Genomic DNA, 15,292 nt, shown 5'->3' on the forward strand with positions numbered 1-15,292 from the left:
AATCTGAGAATTCGGTCATCAACTTGATTAGATTTAATAAATTTAATTAACTTAATAACATGATAAAAAAAAAAAAAACAATAGATATACTGAACAAAACTAAATTAGCATAAGTCAACCTAAGTTAACTCATCCAAAATCATGACCTAGCACATAAGATCCCAATAGAAAGAGAAATGAAAAAAAAAATAACAAAGTCTAATCTCTAATAAATCTAATATTAAAAAATATATATTAATTATTAACTTAATTCAACTCGGGCTAACCTTTAAAACCCATGATCTAGGTCTTCATGTTAATTGTCAGGATTATCTTATAGAAGACAAATGTAAAAAAATTATGAAGTCAAAATCTTGACAAACAAAATATTAAGGAAGGAAATTGAAAAGAAACCTTTAATAAAAAAGATCTAAAATAAAACAAACAAAGAATAAAAGAATAACGATAAAATCTAAAATAAAAAATTAAATGAAATTAAATGTTAAGGAATATAATTGAAAAAAATCAATAAAAAAAGATTAAAAACGAAGTAAATAGCGATAAAAAGAATAAAAATTAAATCTGACATATTAAAAATAATCAAAAGTAATAAAACAAATAGTAATAAAAAGATAATGAAAATATAAAAAATTCCTTAGATACAATTAAAAAAAATTTAAATTCAAGAGTAATTCAATTATTTTATTGTGCTGCCAAAAAAAAAAAATTTAAACATCTAGGCTTTAGTTTAATATTTTTTACTTTAAATAAAAAATTAATTATTTTATTGTGAAAAAATATGAAAATACCATATTACTCTCAATAGCAGCCAAGCCAATTGTTTTTGTCGAGAAGAGATCCACAATGTTAAGTTTGGACAACTACAATATTTGTAAAACAAGTTTTTTTGGGACTTTTTGATCTCTAAATCAGTTTAGATAGGAAATGAAGAGCTTATAAGTTTGTGAAAGAAAATATCAGCATTAAGTTAAGAGAAGAAGATAAAGTTCTCTAATAAATAAGATTCTCTCTTATCTTGTGTTTAATGGTGTTTATATAGATTGTATTAGAGTAATATTTAATTTTAATTTTAATTTTAATTTTACTTAGTGAAATCCAAATTTAAACTTGGCTTATGAACACCAACAAAAATATCTTGATGAAATTAAAAGAAAAATAGAAAAAATAATACATTATCCAAGCAACAAAAATCTAATCATAGGTAATTAAGAGAAGTAATTTAATTGATTAGTTATTGAATTTGATCCATAACAGTTACATATTTAAATTTTTTCAGAGTTATTGAAGATTTATATGGCTATTAACTTCAACTTTATAGAATTAGTTAAAAATATATAAGTTAATTATAATATTTATATTAATTAGAAAAAAAACTAATCATGGGCCAGAACTATAACCTCAGGAATACCCGACCCAAGTACCTTAGGAATGAAATACTCGCTGCCCAATGATTACTCAACAACAGTAAAGATTCTGGGACACGAACTCGTCGGCGAGATCGGAAATAACCAAGCAAGCCAACCTTCCGCTGCTACCACCACCACTGCTACTACAGGTTCTCTGTCTCTCTTTAACTCCACCTGTTGTCTTGTCGTCTCACCGAGCAAAACTACTACTATTCTTTTTAAGCTTAATGTGATGAACTGTTTAATTTGGAGTTTCGCATCTCTACACTTTCCGATTCTTTCTATCAACTATTTGGTTTTTCAAGGAGTACAAGAGAAAAAGGAAAATTCTTTAAATGGTTTAAATCACTTTCAAAATGCTAAAAAATCAAATGCCCATTTGAAACTTTCATGTTAAAGATGAGAGAACGAAAAAACTAATCTTTGCATTGAGAATGGCATATGAATGCTTCTTTTTTCTTATTATTAACTTTTATATTAGAGTTCAATTTGTTACTTATGAATGGAACACGGCATTGTAATTGAATGTTGGTCTTTTCTTTTCTTTTCTTTTCTTTTCTTTTTTTGAGCAGTCGAAGGGGCTGAATCTGAGATATGGTCATAGCTGTGGTGGCTTTGATTTTTGGAGTCTTATTGGGAGTTTTTATTTTGATTCCAAGAAACCGTAAATCTGGTATTGCTTCCTTTCCTGCTTTCTTCTTTGAGCATTAATCAATAATTTAATAAATGCTCTGTTTGATTTCTGGAAGTTTGCCTAATGCAGCTCAAACAGAAAAGGCTTATTCGAATGATAACAGAATTAAGGTGCGTCTCTAGCCTAATATTACAGATCCTAAATTTTTGTCATTGGAAACAAGAGAAAGGAAGCATGGGTTGGGAAGGGGAACGCATGCATGCTTCTGCATTATATATATCAGTTGCTTAATTTTTATGACTTAATATTATAGATCCTAAGTTTTAAAGATCAGCTTTATTATGTGGAAAGTACTTTAATTTATGAATGTAGATGTGATTCTCTTACATGCCTTTATTTTATTCTTTTGGTCTGTTCAAATATAAGTTCTTGTTCAAAGCAGATCTTGTTGTTCCTTTTCTATTTCTTGGTTACAAAGGAGAGGTTCAATCTTGAGACCTCGTGGGGGGAGGGGGGACACTAATGTTACTTGAGTTACAGGTCCTTGGCTTGTTTTATTATGTTGGGAGTGTTTTTATTGAACTCTCAGTTGTCTTGAACAATTTTTTTCATTCTCTTAGGCATCCAAGACTTTCAGTAAAGCTGAAGTCTCTCTGCATAACAAGAGAACTGATTGTTGGATCATTATTAAGGACAAGGTATAGCCTGAGTTCATTGCTTAATTCTCCATATGAATCTCAGAGTGTTTGATAATTTTGTCGTAATTTTTTGTTTTCTTTCACTTGTTTTTTATGATTCCAGGTGTATGATGTTACCTCATATGTAGAAGAACACCCAGGTGGGGATGCCATCCTAGCACATGCTGGAGATGATTCAACTGAAGGGTTTTTTGGGTATGTATCTACCAAGCTGAATTAGTTTTCTTACTTACAAGTGATCTGGTAGTAACATAAATGTTTTCCCATGAGTCTGTGCACATGTATTTAAAGAATCTGTCACATGACTGCCCTTGGGAGCCTTGTTCTTGACTCTGAATTATATAAGATCATTGCAGCGGTGCTTGGACTATAACAACTCCATGCATTGCTTAAACTATTTAGTCAATTTGTAAAGACCTGTCAAACTTTGAGCTGGGGTGGCACAGCTTTCCCTTAACTGTGTGCAGACATTAATTCCAATTTTTAATTCGACGCTTGCAGGCCGCAACATGCGACACGAGTGTTTGACATGATCGGTGACTTCTACATTGGTGATCTTGAGCAGTAACATTTGTTGCCGATTTTAGTTTTAAAATTATCCAGAGAAGTGTGCTTCAAAAACATTATTTTAGCCATTCATGTCACATTGGTTTGTATCATTCTGACTTTTACAATCGGTGCTTTTTTAGAGACCAAGCAGTTGTTGGCCTCTATCAAACTCTGTGGCTTCATGGTGTAAGCCTTACGAACCAGAAATTGCAAGGTCGTAACAAGAAGGAACAACATGATAATCGTCAAGCAGGTTTTCAATCGATTGTGGCATTCCATGTATCTTTCTACTCATTCTAGAGAAGACACTAAACTATGGAGATCTAACAGACCAACACTATATGGCTGCACCATGTCCACTATAAAAGGTTTTGCCTTTTACAAAATTAGGGTATAAATCCTTTAAATGAAATCCTTGCTCGCATCTATTTGGTTTTCTTTCTGTCTCCACTGCCTTGCAATTTAAAACATTCATGCGACTCTGCTTAAGTTGTGTATAGCTACTGCCTGATTTGCCATCCTCAATCTCAGATTTTATGTGGCCAAGCCCATCTAATAGCATAAAAGGCACAATTTTTTTCAGCAATGCTCAGATCATGCATCCACGGACCATGAATTTAGTGAATATTTGTCAACTGCGGAGAATACAAATACCTTCTTGGGGCAGCAGCACTCACATTTAATTTAAAAAAGAAAAAAGAAAATAGATTACAGAAGAACTGTGTGCATATTACAAAACCAACCCAGACTGATCAGAGGAACTGAAGCATCAAATTTGATTGAATGAGGAACAAAAAAAATGAGACTAAATTCCTAAAACACTAAAATCAATCAATCAATGGGCTAAACCAACCTATCCAAGAGTACAATTTAATCCACCAATACTATTTGTTTCCCAAACCTTAACTACCCCACCAGATCTTAAAAGGTGGCGAAGAATTCATAAGATTTTTAGTTTGCCACGCCCATCTCTAGCCATCAAATTTCTTAGGTTGTTGCCACTGTTCCAAACTTCTAAGCAAACCACCAAGGAAAGATGGTTTGGGAGGAGCTGCCTTCTTCCCAGATAAATGTTTCCATGCCAAGTCTGTGTATTTAGGGCCCTTATCCTTGCTTCTTTCAATCTGCAAAAGAACATAAACTGCTGCTCAGAGAGTAGCAACCACACAGTTTGCCTCATTGCACAATCTGTACCTTTTTCAACCATGATAAATCTTAATAATTCAACCCAAGCATTAGGAGAACAAAAAACAAAACTAAAACAGACTATTTTAGTTCTTCCATGGCAATTCAAAAGGTTTCAAAAATTATAAAAATATAATTTTATCTAAAAAGAACAGCATGAATGACTAGGGCTATGAGAAGTGAAGGAATCTTCATTTTAGACTCCGTGCCCTTTAAAAAGATCATTTCACTTGTATACAAAAGGGAACCGGCATCTACAACTCAAATTAAAATCTGAAATCTGATTTACTCAAACATGCGAAGCTACAACAAGCTACTTTTAAAATAGGGAAAGATGCACTTTCTAAATTCACAAAAGATCATTGTGGGCGTACCTTGTTTATCTTTCCATCCTTCAAGTAATACCGGACACCAGACCAATTGATAGATTGAGAAAAATGGGAACGGAATGCAGATATTGGATATAAAAAGTTATCCACCAGCATTGCAATAAATACCTGTCAAAGACAAATCATTATCTTAATAAGAAGTTGCCATCATAATGGCCCAAGCACAGCATGTAAGTTGATTTTCTTCTATGTTTGAGTTGTGGATAGACTTGTCTGGTACAATTTTCAATGCAATGGTTTTCAATGAAAATATAATTACAACTTGCAATAAAGGTGGCAATAAAAGTGTTTGAACCATAATATAATGTCCACAATAAAGTCTAGCAAGACCGCATTTGTGTGAAATAAACAAGTACTTACTAGGACCCAGTTATAAGTAGCAAGAGAGAGTCGGGGTGCCTCAGGGGAAAGTATGTTGCATAGTTGAACTTCTATCCTTGTCAAGTTCCACATTGAGAAAAGTTCAATAAAGGTGCATGCAGCTAGGCAGCTGACTAGTAACAACCCTGAGGAAAAGCATTTTGCTTAGTGTAAGACTTTATATTTTTTCGTGTATTGTGTAAGAACAACATCAAAGCCCTTATGTAATAATGGTATCTAGCTCTGACTTCTTATTCCTAGCATATGTTATTTTTTTCTGGGCATATTGCAACCTCCACATGTGAACGGAAAGAGGGAAATTTAATTGATGGATCCATAGACAGGCAAAAGTGCCAAAAATGTCTAGTACCCTGAATTCAAAAGCTAGAGACCCAACCCATGGCACTGTCATATATGGGCTAGACATGATGGGTATTTGTAATGGATTTATACATCAGTTACTCCAACATTTTAGTATAATATGTTATAATGAATTAAGTGCATGGTGATGCACTGCCTTATGATACAGAAAAGCAGACACCAGCATCATCTTTTAATCTTTGTTAATGCATTATCAAATGTTTAATAATCCACGGTTGGTCTCATAGAGCTATAATAAATATAAATATAAAAATATAATAAAATAAAATATTCCAAAACTTATCCATATAAACACCCCTCACTCCTCACTCCTCACCCCACATCACACTAACAGGGTTATAAAAGTTACTTCTGAATAACCACTGTACCAGAAAAGGAAAAGTTGATGTGCTCACCATTAGAAACAAATGTAGTTTCCTCACGAGCATATCCTTGGATATAGATTTGCAGTGCTGCTGCAACATGGGTCAAGGCCATAAGGTATGGCATTACGAATCCCCATGATAAATAGCAGTGAGAAGAAAATAATGCACGGTTCATTATCCAGTTAACCTTGAACATATATGATTCCAAGACAAATGTTTGCTTCCTCAAGTAATTCCAGTACCTAGACAAAGTCAATAAATCAACATTGAATGAAATATAGCACATTTAAGTCTAAGCTAGTGAATATCACAAACCTTGAAAAGCTGAGATCACTGGAGAGGGGGTGAGGAAAAACAGCAACAGGCGGGGATGTTATGAGCTTCTTATGAGCACCTGTGAAAAAATCATAAAGTTTGCGATGAAAAATTTGGTACCATATGATAGGATAAAAGTTGTGAAGTGAAGAATGAGAGAGGCTGATTCTATGTCCAAAAAATTGTCTTCATAGAAAGTTGATTACCCGCTACAGCTGCAAGTGTCATGTCATCAGAATATCCCCCATCTCGAAGTCCAGATACCACACCACAGCGGTCATATCTAAAATCATCAGCATGCATCTGAAAAATAATCTAGAGCAATCAAAAACCATCTCAATCATATGCACATAATCTTAGAAGGTAGTCGAAGCTACTTGCCATCATGCACCCTCCCCACAGAAAGAATGTTTTTCCACCGGTGGCAAACCCCATCGAACAAGGCTGATGGAAAATATTTGACATGTGAACAAGTTAATTAACTAAGTGAAAATGAACAAAGCTTTGGTAATTTCAAAAGCAAGGTAGCAATTAAAAGTCATAACAGTATCAGCCCACAAATTCACAGTAGTTTGCTTGAAAGAAACTCAAGGCCATGTGGACTTGCATCTCTGCCCCAAACAACCACAAAGAATATGATCATACCTTTCCCAAGATACAAACATTATACTTTGCAATGCAAATATAAGCAATTAAAGTGCCACATTGAGTTTAAGTTTCTGGAAATGTTCAAGGTATATAATCTCATTAAGTCTCATGGTTACATTTGTTTTCTTTCAAATCTCTGAGCTGGGAACATCGCATGTTTTCTAACAAAATGCTTGGGACAGATGACGCTGTAACTGGTATCATATGTTCATCGATTCACCAACTTGCAGTCATCTACTATCATTTAGTGATTAAGAACTGAAAGACTGGAATGAAGCAGTAACTTTGCTAGTAATACCATAATGAAATAAATAATTTTAAAAGCACTAATGTCATAAAGCTCAGAAAATGAATTATCAAAATTACAGAAAGGTCATATAAGGTGCTATACCATGTGATATTCATAGATGCAGTAACTTCCTAAGCTCCCAGAAGGTAGATCAAGAGGATATCCAGTTTGAATAAATATCTGCATTCCAATTGCCAAAAACTTAGGACTATAAGATGAAAATAATGCAGCTCACTACAAACATGACCATATCAAAGACCCATACCTCAGGATTTTTTTCCATCTCAGCAGTGAGGGCCCCAATTGAACCAGGGTGCAGCCTAATATCATCATCCAAAAACAACACATACTTGCTGTCTTTGTGCATTTGCTCCACACCAATCTTTACAGCAGAATAAAAATGCACTGGTGAAATTCCAAACAAATGTGTGGCTCTAGAGGAGACCAATAAATAGAATTTATGCAACAAGCATAATGTGGACCAACTTTTATATAAGCTTTGAAATCCTAGTTTTCTAAAATACAACTTGCAAAAGCATCACACAGCATCAGTCCCTTTTGGCAACTAGTCTAAGCATAAACTCCTACTTAATAAAAAAAATTGGGATTTATATATAGACTTGTCCTAGCAACAAATGCTGCATTGCATCACATTGTAAGACAAGGAAACGAAGTATGAACACAAATGAGGTTAAGTTAACAGTATAGGAGGTATTGCTAGAAACCAATAAACTAATGGTAAACTTGTTGCATACCAACTGGTTGTGAATTTTCTGACTACAAGTCGTTGATAAGCCGGCTACCACAACTCTAGCATCAATGTTATCCTGCTCACATGAAATATAATTACACATCAAGAAAAAAGGTAATTCACAGAATCAACATGTATCTAAAGGATGCAAGAGACAAAAATGCAGTGACAGCATTACTAATTTTCACAACATCAATAAAATGAGAGCCTATGTGTTTCTGTGCAGAAGTATATCTGTTGGTCCATACTTTATATTTTCATACTAGCAAAATGTTTGTTGACTAGGAGCAAAACTCGTGATTTTTGTTAAAAGAAATGGAGATGAACACATTTTACTATGAATGGACATAATTAATGATGTTCTATTAAATGATGGAATTTCAAAGATGGACAAATAAATTGAGAACTAAAAAACCAATTCCATGGGTGTCAAATCATATATTTGCAACTAATTACTATTTAATTTCTCTCAGTACTGGTACAGGAGAATCCATGTTTTGAAGCACAAAGTACGCCAGTGAAAGCAAAAATATACCTTGATATCTGATATTAAGCGAGAAACAGCATGGTAAGCAGGGTCTTCAGTACTTTCCACAACAAAAAGGAATTCTAGAGGACCTCCATAAAGAGATATTACCTGCACTTAACAATACCTAAGTCATAATCAATGACTCACTTAACATTGCACAACTTCTTCCAGTCAAAAGTAAAGGAAGAGCATAACTACAACAAGCAGGAATACATAAACCCTAACAAACAAAATCATAAAAGACTTTATCATGATGTCTACATATCAGCTCGAAGCAGAAAATGAATCCTGTTTTCTGAGAATCTACAGATCTAGGAAACAAAGAGAGCCATAAAAAAATGGAAGGAAGAAAATATTTCAAAACTAGACTATGAAACACGCAGCGCATACTCGTTTGACTCCAACTCTTTTCCACCCAAACAAAGAATGGGAAAATCAGTTGTTTAACTAATTTGATGAAGACAGCAGCAAAAACGGAAAAGGGTTAGCGGCTTTCATGGGGAAGAAGCAAAAGAAAGAAAAGGCACCTACTTGACTTCTCCAATTGTGTAGATTATGTTCTCCAAACCCCTTTAAAGGCATAACCACTGAAACTCTAGGCAGATTGGCCTGATAAGAGTGCTCAAGTTCATTAATATCTTGACAAAGAAATGCCAAGCTGTTGCCAGCTCTCATACTATCTTTTATCCTTCTGATCTCTCTATTCCTGTGAGAAAGAAGAAGATGTTGGTGACAAAACGATTCATGCATGCAAAGACAAGCCACAAATAAATGATAACGAAAGGCAAATACATTAAAAATCATTTTTAAAAACTATATTGAGTACATCTCAATACCTGACATAAGCAGCACAAGCCCAACCAAAAGCGAGAGTTAAGCAAATTACACATCCCTACATCAGGAACAACATGGAGAAAGAGAGAAGAGGGTGGTGAAGAGCTGGTAAAATTAAAATAAAACCCCAAAAGAAAGCACCTTTTTGCTTTTCTAGAATTAAGAATAGGAAAAAAAAAAAAGTACATCTCACTCAATGTTTATTGATATATTGAAACTAATGCCTAATGCTTCTAAAATGCCCCAGAAAATCAGGGTCCAATGAACTTTAAGATACCGGTTTAAAAAAAAAGAGAGAAACAAGGTTAGCCCAATGCACTTGGCAAGTTTGCAGAACAATAATTACTTAAATCACGTCCCAGATATAATTAATCTAAGCATTTCCTTTCCTAATCCCATTCGATCAGTCACTGTCATAATAATTTAATGTCGCCCAAAAAGATTAAAAAAAAAAAGTTGAAAACTTTGAAATACATGCAATCCAATTCAATCCTTTACGTAATTCTTTTTTTTTTTTAATTAACTTCCAAAGAAGATCAGATCCTAATAAATAAATAAGAGAGACAAACAATAAGGAAATTCAAAGCTAAAAAAATTGAAATTCAATCCACTGCATTCCAAGAAGAAAAGAAAATCAGGAAAATAAATGTGGAGTTACGCGTCAGCATTGTAAGAAAGGAACAAAAGGGGGTGGATCTGAAATAGAAAAAAAGAGAAGAAACAAACCTGAATCTGAACAAAAACAGCCAGAGGACTACAAAATGCTTTACTCAGAGAGAAGAGGACACTATCCATTGCCTCCGACATTGCTTCCCCTCTCTCTCTCTCTCTGTAAGAATACAGTAAATTTATTTATTTATTCAAATCTCCATAGAGGAGAAGGAAAGGGAGAGAGCAAAGAGGGGCAAGAAAGAGCGGTGAGCTAGAGAAGACGAGACTTTTATACTACTAATTACCCGAAGATTTAATACAGTAATTAATTTTGCTTTCCATTTATCTCTCTTTCTCTCCCCTTGTTTTCGGCGGTTTGTTTGGGAGTAAAAATTTGCAGAGGGAGATTTGGGAGAGGGAGAGACCGTTTGGTGATGTACAGGTCAGAGCGACAGAGAGACGGGAGCTGCGCCAATCAGCAGCCAGCAAAATATATATATTGATTACGGTACTCTATATTTCTTAATGTTTTATTCTTAACCCTATATTTTATTTTATTTTATTTTATTATTATCTCCATATTTTCTTATAATGTTTCAATTTCTTCGTTTATCGTTAAATACTACCAAACAAAAAGCTGGCTGTATTCAGATTTTATTTATTCGCTCTCTCTTTTCTTTCCCTGTCAAATTGGCATATATTTTAATAATGTTTTTGAAAAAAAGCTTGGGGAAAAATTAAAAAGTGGACTGTTTAAGGGTGACGTGGGAAAATCATAAATCATAGGAGTAGAATTGGGACCTTGTTGAATCTATAGGGGTGAAAATAAAGTTGACCTATTGAATAACGAGAGATCACGCCGGGGAGTGACTCGTGTGTGTAGATATGACAGCTGGCACGTGTGGGATTTGTGAAGGGCAAAAAGGGAACCCTCGTTTTCTATGATTGGTTTAAATGTTTTTATTAATTTGAGAGAGAAATAGGGGTAAAAGATGCTGCTTCCTGATCCGAATCTTCCCTCATTCGCTGTCCCTTTCATGACACCTTGTCATTTGTTCCCCCCCCTTTTTTAATGTTTTTTTAACTGATAAAGTATAAGACTCTATGCTGTTGACGTGGCATATGTTCTGTCTTCTCTCCACTTCGGAAAATCCAATGTCATTAATATAAAAGATAAATACCTCATAATTAAAATTCCCATAATAATTAAGCAAATTATTTTTTAAAATATTTTTTATATTAAAATAATATTTTTTTTTATTTTTTAAAAAATATTTTTAAAATTAGTGCATTAAAATAATTCAAAAAAAATAAAAAAAATTAAATAAATAAAATCATAATTCATGTCATATAATATTCTAAGAGTTTTTTTGTGTTGATATTACCTTTTAGCATTTTTATTTCAGTTCCATTTAGCAAAATCCAAGAGAAAAAGCAAGGGCGTCCTTTCCTTAATGTGTAAGTTTCTTCTCAACGTTCAATGACGCGTGGCATTAGCAGCAAGCTTTTTTAATTTATCGTAGGGATCAACACGTGCGATACGGTAAATGGGTTGGTTTGGTATAAAACAATGGTATATCAATCTTGGAATAAAAGGCACCTTGTTGATTCTGTTTTGTTCTAAGAAATCCATATCTTATTTATAACTTTCTTAATTCCCTTTCAAGAAAAAATTAATATATAGGTGTTGAATTTTATGTTTTTTGTTTTGAATTGTATTCAAAACGGTTTAAAAATACATATAATTTTAAGTGTTTCGTGTTTAAAATAAAAATATTTTTTAAAATATTATAATATACATAATTTAATGTTTGGCAATACTTGTAATCTTCTGAATTATTTTTTGTAAATTTATATTCCGTCATGTTCTTTTAAGAATAAAATCAAATATAAATTATTAAATTTAAATTGAATACAAATAATTTAATTCATAATAATTAAAAATGGTAACAAGTCAAACTTATTATTATTGTTATTCTATTACAATAAAACTCAAAAACACATTTCTAACCGGATAGAAATCATATTTTCGTCATAAAACTAAAAATAAAAGATCCGGTGTCGAGAGAGCCCATGTGGAGCCGTGAATAACGTGGAATGCCATGTTTTCAGGCCACATGACCTTGCCGCCAGAAAAAGGCGGTGCGGTGGGGGTGGAGCCAGAAATCCAGGCAGTCATGGTGGGTCGTATTTGTAGCAATTTGGAAGAGGAGGAATAAAATCGCAAACAAGTTTCAGCTTTTGGGAAGAAATGGACTGTCAAGAAGCTGGCTGGTTTGACGTGTCATCATCTTACAGGGGGAGAGGATAGTCGACTTGGTGCTCGACTGGGTCACATGGCTGCCAGCTCTTGCTTCCCCCATGGATCATGCTAGCAGAGATAGATCCCAGCTTTATAGCCTGGCCCACCCAGCGCAGATTTAGTGTTTTTGATTGCTTCTTGCTAATTTCAACCGAAACCTACCAGTCTATCTTGACTAGAATTGCCGGCGACTACTGCTTGCCTTTTGATTTTTTATGGATTATTTGTTGCCCTCTCTCCCACTTCTCAGGTTTGAAGTTTGAAATATCCTGCTCACAGTTTGTTTTTTCTGGTTTATTGAGCAGATGGATAATGTCACCTTGTTTTTTATGATTATGATTTAAAAAATAATTTTAATTATGGTTGGTTTGAAAAAATATATGTTTGGTTAAAATTATAGTTGAAATTGAGGTTGAACAAAAAAATAATTTAATATGTTTGGTTTAAAATTATGATTTAATTTGATATTATAATATAATTACTACTTTATTTATAATATTAATAGACAATTACATAAAAAAAGTAATCTTACATCCAATAAAATGCCATGGGATACATGTTCAAACCCATTGAAAAAGAGTTCAACTGCAAATATTGACCAAACTTGAGTTTTTATAAAACAATTACTGGTTTTACAATAGCAATGCCCTGCATTTCTCTTTCATGCCCCCTTCCTTGCCCCTCGTTTTTTCCCCATAATTCAATGGTTTTATGTAGAAAGAGACACATCCATTACTTTAATTGTTGTTAGTAGTAATAGTTTCATGTAGGGTTGTTGTGCGCAGTGAAGAGAAATAAATGCAAAGAATGGTTGCGAAGAGCAACAAAAGAGAAGATGATAAGCTGGTAAATTTCTCATCTTTGTTATCTTTAGAAAGTTCAACCTGTGATTGAACTCGTAATAAGTAGTATTTTACTGCTTTTTTAAAATCACAGTCCTGCCTCGACAAAATAATGGGACCCGCGTGTTATATATTTTTAACATGCGGTAACCAAACACATGCATCACTCTGTATTAAAGAAACACAAACGTTGTTGTTTAGACAAACGGACTCTTAGTTTTCAAGAAAACACACTTTTGATGTCGGTGGAGCTTTAGGGTTTGTTTTGGCTTATGATAGCGGATATGGTTTAAAATGTTTTTTTATTTATAAATATAGTAAAATAATTTTTTTATTTTTAAAAATTATTTTTTAAAATCAGAACATCAAAACGATGTGAAAACATAAAAAATATATTTTTTAGTAATTTTTTTTTATAGAAATTTTAGGGAACAAAAACTCTAATATAATCCATGGTGAAGGGTTTTTTTTTTTTTTCTTACAATTTTATCTTCAAACTTTATTTCTTTTCATTTGCATTCTTTTATGCCTTCAGGTTACAAGAAGTTGTAAGGAGGGATAAAATTAAAAAAGAAGGGATCAAAGTATAAAATAGGAAGAAAAAAAATATGAAATTTCGGTAATAAAAAGAGAAAATATCGATTAACATCAATTTAGCTTATAAAAAAACATAGTTAATGGTGCCATTAGGTTCCATTCAATAAAAGAAAATATCACTCTAGTGTTACTTGGTTTTCTCAGCACTTTAAATAATAGATTTAAGCTAGAGAAGATTTTTTTTTTTTGAGTTGATTTTGGATCTATGAACCAGTTTTTGGGTAATTTGAGAAATATGCGATTTTATAAAGGAATGTAAAGTATTTTCAAAATAAAAAAAAAAAAGGTTGAAAATTTGATTTCTAGGTAAAAAAACACAAACATTGAATTTTCAACCATGGTGGAAATGGGGGGGGGGGGTTAACACTTAATGTTTTTTTCAAAACAACATGTGGCGGATGACACATATTCAAAATAATAATAACAATCTTTGTTTCAAGTCATTTTCAAAATTAGCCATGTGCACAAGTCTGATTTTTCAGGCTAATCAGCGCCTTATTTTTTTTATTTCTTTTTTAATTGACACCTCTTTTTATATGTATTTTTAAAAAAATATTTTTTTTAATTTATATTTAGATTGATACCTTTTCTCTTTGATTTTTTATATTATTTATTTAGCATTTTTCTAAATAAAATTTATATTTTTAATTATTTATATGTATTTAATATTTTCAAAGAGATTCATTTATGAATTTATATATATATATATATATATATATATATATATATATATAAAGACTTTATTTTTTAAAAATTAAAAAATATTTGTTCTTGGTAAGAAAAAGGGACATTTTTAAGATAAAAATAAATGTGTGCATTACATGGAAAAGTTAGCATTAAATATCATATTTATCTATCTTTTACTTTTATAGATATGATTATCCTTTTATTTTAGAATTTAATTGGCATTAGTAAACTCTTTCTCAGTTTATTAGTTGAAGCATTTTAAGATTTATTTTGTTTAACATAAAATATATTTTTATGTTTCTTAGTTAAAAGAATCATGATATAGTAAAACGTACTCGTAACATTGTCTCATTTTTATAATTGAAAACTAACTTGAGATCCTACCCACAATATTGTGTCAACAACTTATATATATATATATATATATATATGAACCTCACTTTATTATGTTATATGTAAACACTATTTTTTTAGTTCACGTAACAACATTTATGAATATTAATTTCGTATACAATTTCTATTAGAAATAGTTGTTATTTAATCATGCTTTAAAAATTACATGTATTTTGCAAATTAATTAACCGTAACAAAAACTTAAAATTTTCATGAAGATTCAATGGTCAACAAATAAGATTTAAAATCCAATAGGTAAGAAATAAAAACAAGATAAGATGATGTGGCTCAAGAGAAATATGAAAAAAAAAAAAATCACCAGGGACACCAAAATATGTTCTTGATACATTTGATATTATTAGAAACATCTCGATGAAACAATTCTAACCACATCTTAAAAAACAATCAAACAAGGTCATGATTAATTCAAAATTAACCTTGAACAAAACTTCTAACCAATTACAATATTGCTTGATGTTTTTTTCTT

The 15,292-nt window shown here is 32.2% G+C and overlaps 2 protein-coding genes across 3 annotated transcripts; one reads left to right on the forward strand and one right to left on the reverse strand.

Annotated features, from left to right (window-relative positions):
- The first annotated feature begins 1,395 nt into the window (after positions 1 to 1,395).
- On the forward strand, positions 1,396 to 3,724 carry LOC118051604 (cytochrome B5-like protein). The gene is made up of 6 exons (XM_035062279.2): positions 1,396 to 1,555; positions 1,979 to 2,079; positions 2,170 to 2,210; positions 2,661 to 2,738; positions 2,842 to 2,933; positions 3,240 to 3,724. Exons 2-6 carry the CDS (start codon positions 2,001 to 2,003, stop codon positions 3,304 to 3,306), a joined length of 357 nt encoding a protein of 118 aa, XP_034918170.1. The 5' UTR covers positions 1,396 to 1,555; positions 1,979 to 2,000; the 3' UTR covers positions 3,307 to 3,724.
- A 241-nt stretch (positions 3,725 to 3,965) lies between these two features.
- On the reverse strand, positions 3,966 to 10,448 carry LOC118051603 (uncharacterized). Of its 2 annotated transcripts, XM_035062277.1 has the most exons (14): positions 10,060 to 10,448; positions 9,336 to 9,391; positions 9,031 to 9,205; positions 8,506 to 8,607; positions 7,975 to 8,046; positions 7,485 to 7,601; positions 7,322 to 7,399; positions 6,664 to 6,726; positions 6,489 to 6,585; positions 6,283 to 6,361; positions 5,998 to 6,209; positions 5,222 to 5,367; positions 4,847 to 4,969; positions 3,966 to 4,411 (listed from the first exon to the last, which is right to left on the reverse strand). In XM_035062277.1, the coding sequence occupies exons 1-14, from the start codon at positions 10,138 to 10,140 to the stop codon at positions 4,259 to 4,261; spliced, it is 1,554 nt and encodes a 517-aa protein (XP_034918168.1). In that variant the 5' UTR covers positions 10,141 to 10,448; the 3' UTR covers positions 3,966 to 4,258. The 2 variants fall into 2 exon arrangements, with proteins under 2 accessions (XP_034918168.1, XP_073262444.1); XM_073406343.1 differs by lacking the exon at positions 9,336 to 9,391.
- Positions 10,449 to 15,292: the final 4,844 nt, after the last annotated feature.

Source organism: Populus alba, chromosome 18, assembly GCF_005239225.2.
Source record: "Populus alba chromosome 18, ASM523922v2, whole genome shotgun sequence".
NCBI classification, from domain to species: domain Eukaryota; kingdom Viridiplantae; phylum Streptophyta; class Magnoliopsida; order Malpighiales; family Salicaceae; genus Populus; species Populus alba.

Bases quoted from the DNA above. Each gene is read 5' to 3' on its own strand.
- LOC118051603 (XM_035062277.1), bottom strand. From the start codon at position 10,140: ATGTCGGAGGCAATGGATAGTGTCCTCTTCTCTCTGAGTAAAGCATTT. The intron at 8,047-8,505 runs GTATATTTTTGC...TCATGTGAGCAG, and splicing joins GCTTAATATCAGATATCAAG to GATAACATTGATGCTAGAGT. The intron at 5,368-5,997 runs GTGAGCACATCA...GCTTTTCCTCAG, and splicing joins AACTACATTTGTTTCTAATG to GGTTGTTACTAGTCAGCTGC.
- LOC118051604 (XM_035062279.2), top strand. From the start codon at position 2,001: ATGGTCATAGCTGTGGTGGCTTTGATTTTTGGAGTCTTATTGGGAGTT. The intron at 2,080-2,169 runs GTATTGCTTCCT...TGCCTAATGCAG, and splicing joins TCCAAGAAACCGTAAATCTG to CTCAAACAGAAAAGGCTTAT. The intron at 2,739-2,841 runs GTATAGCCTGAG...TTATGATTCCAG, and splicing joins GGATCATTATTAAGGACAAG to GTGTATGATGTTACCTCATA.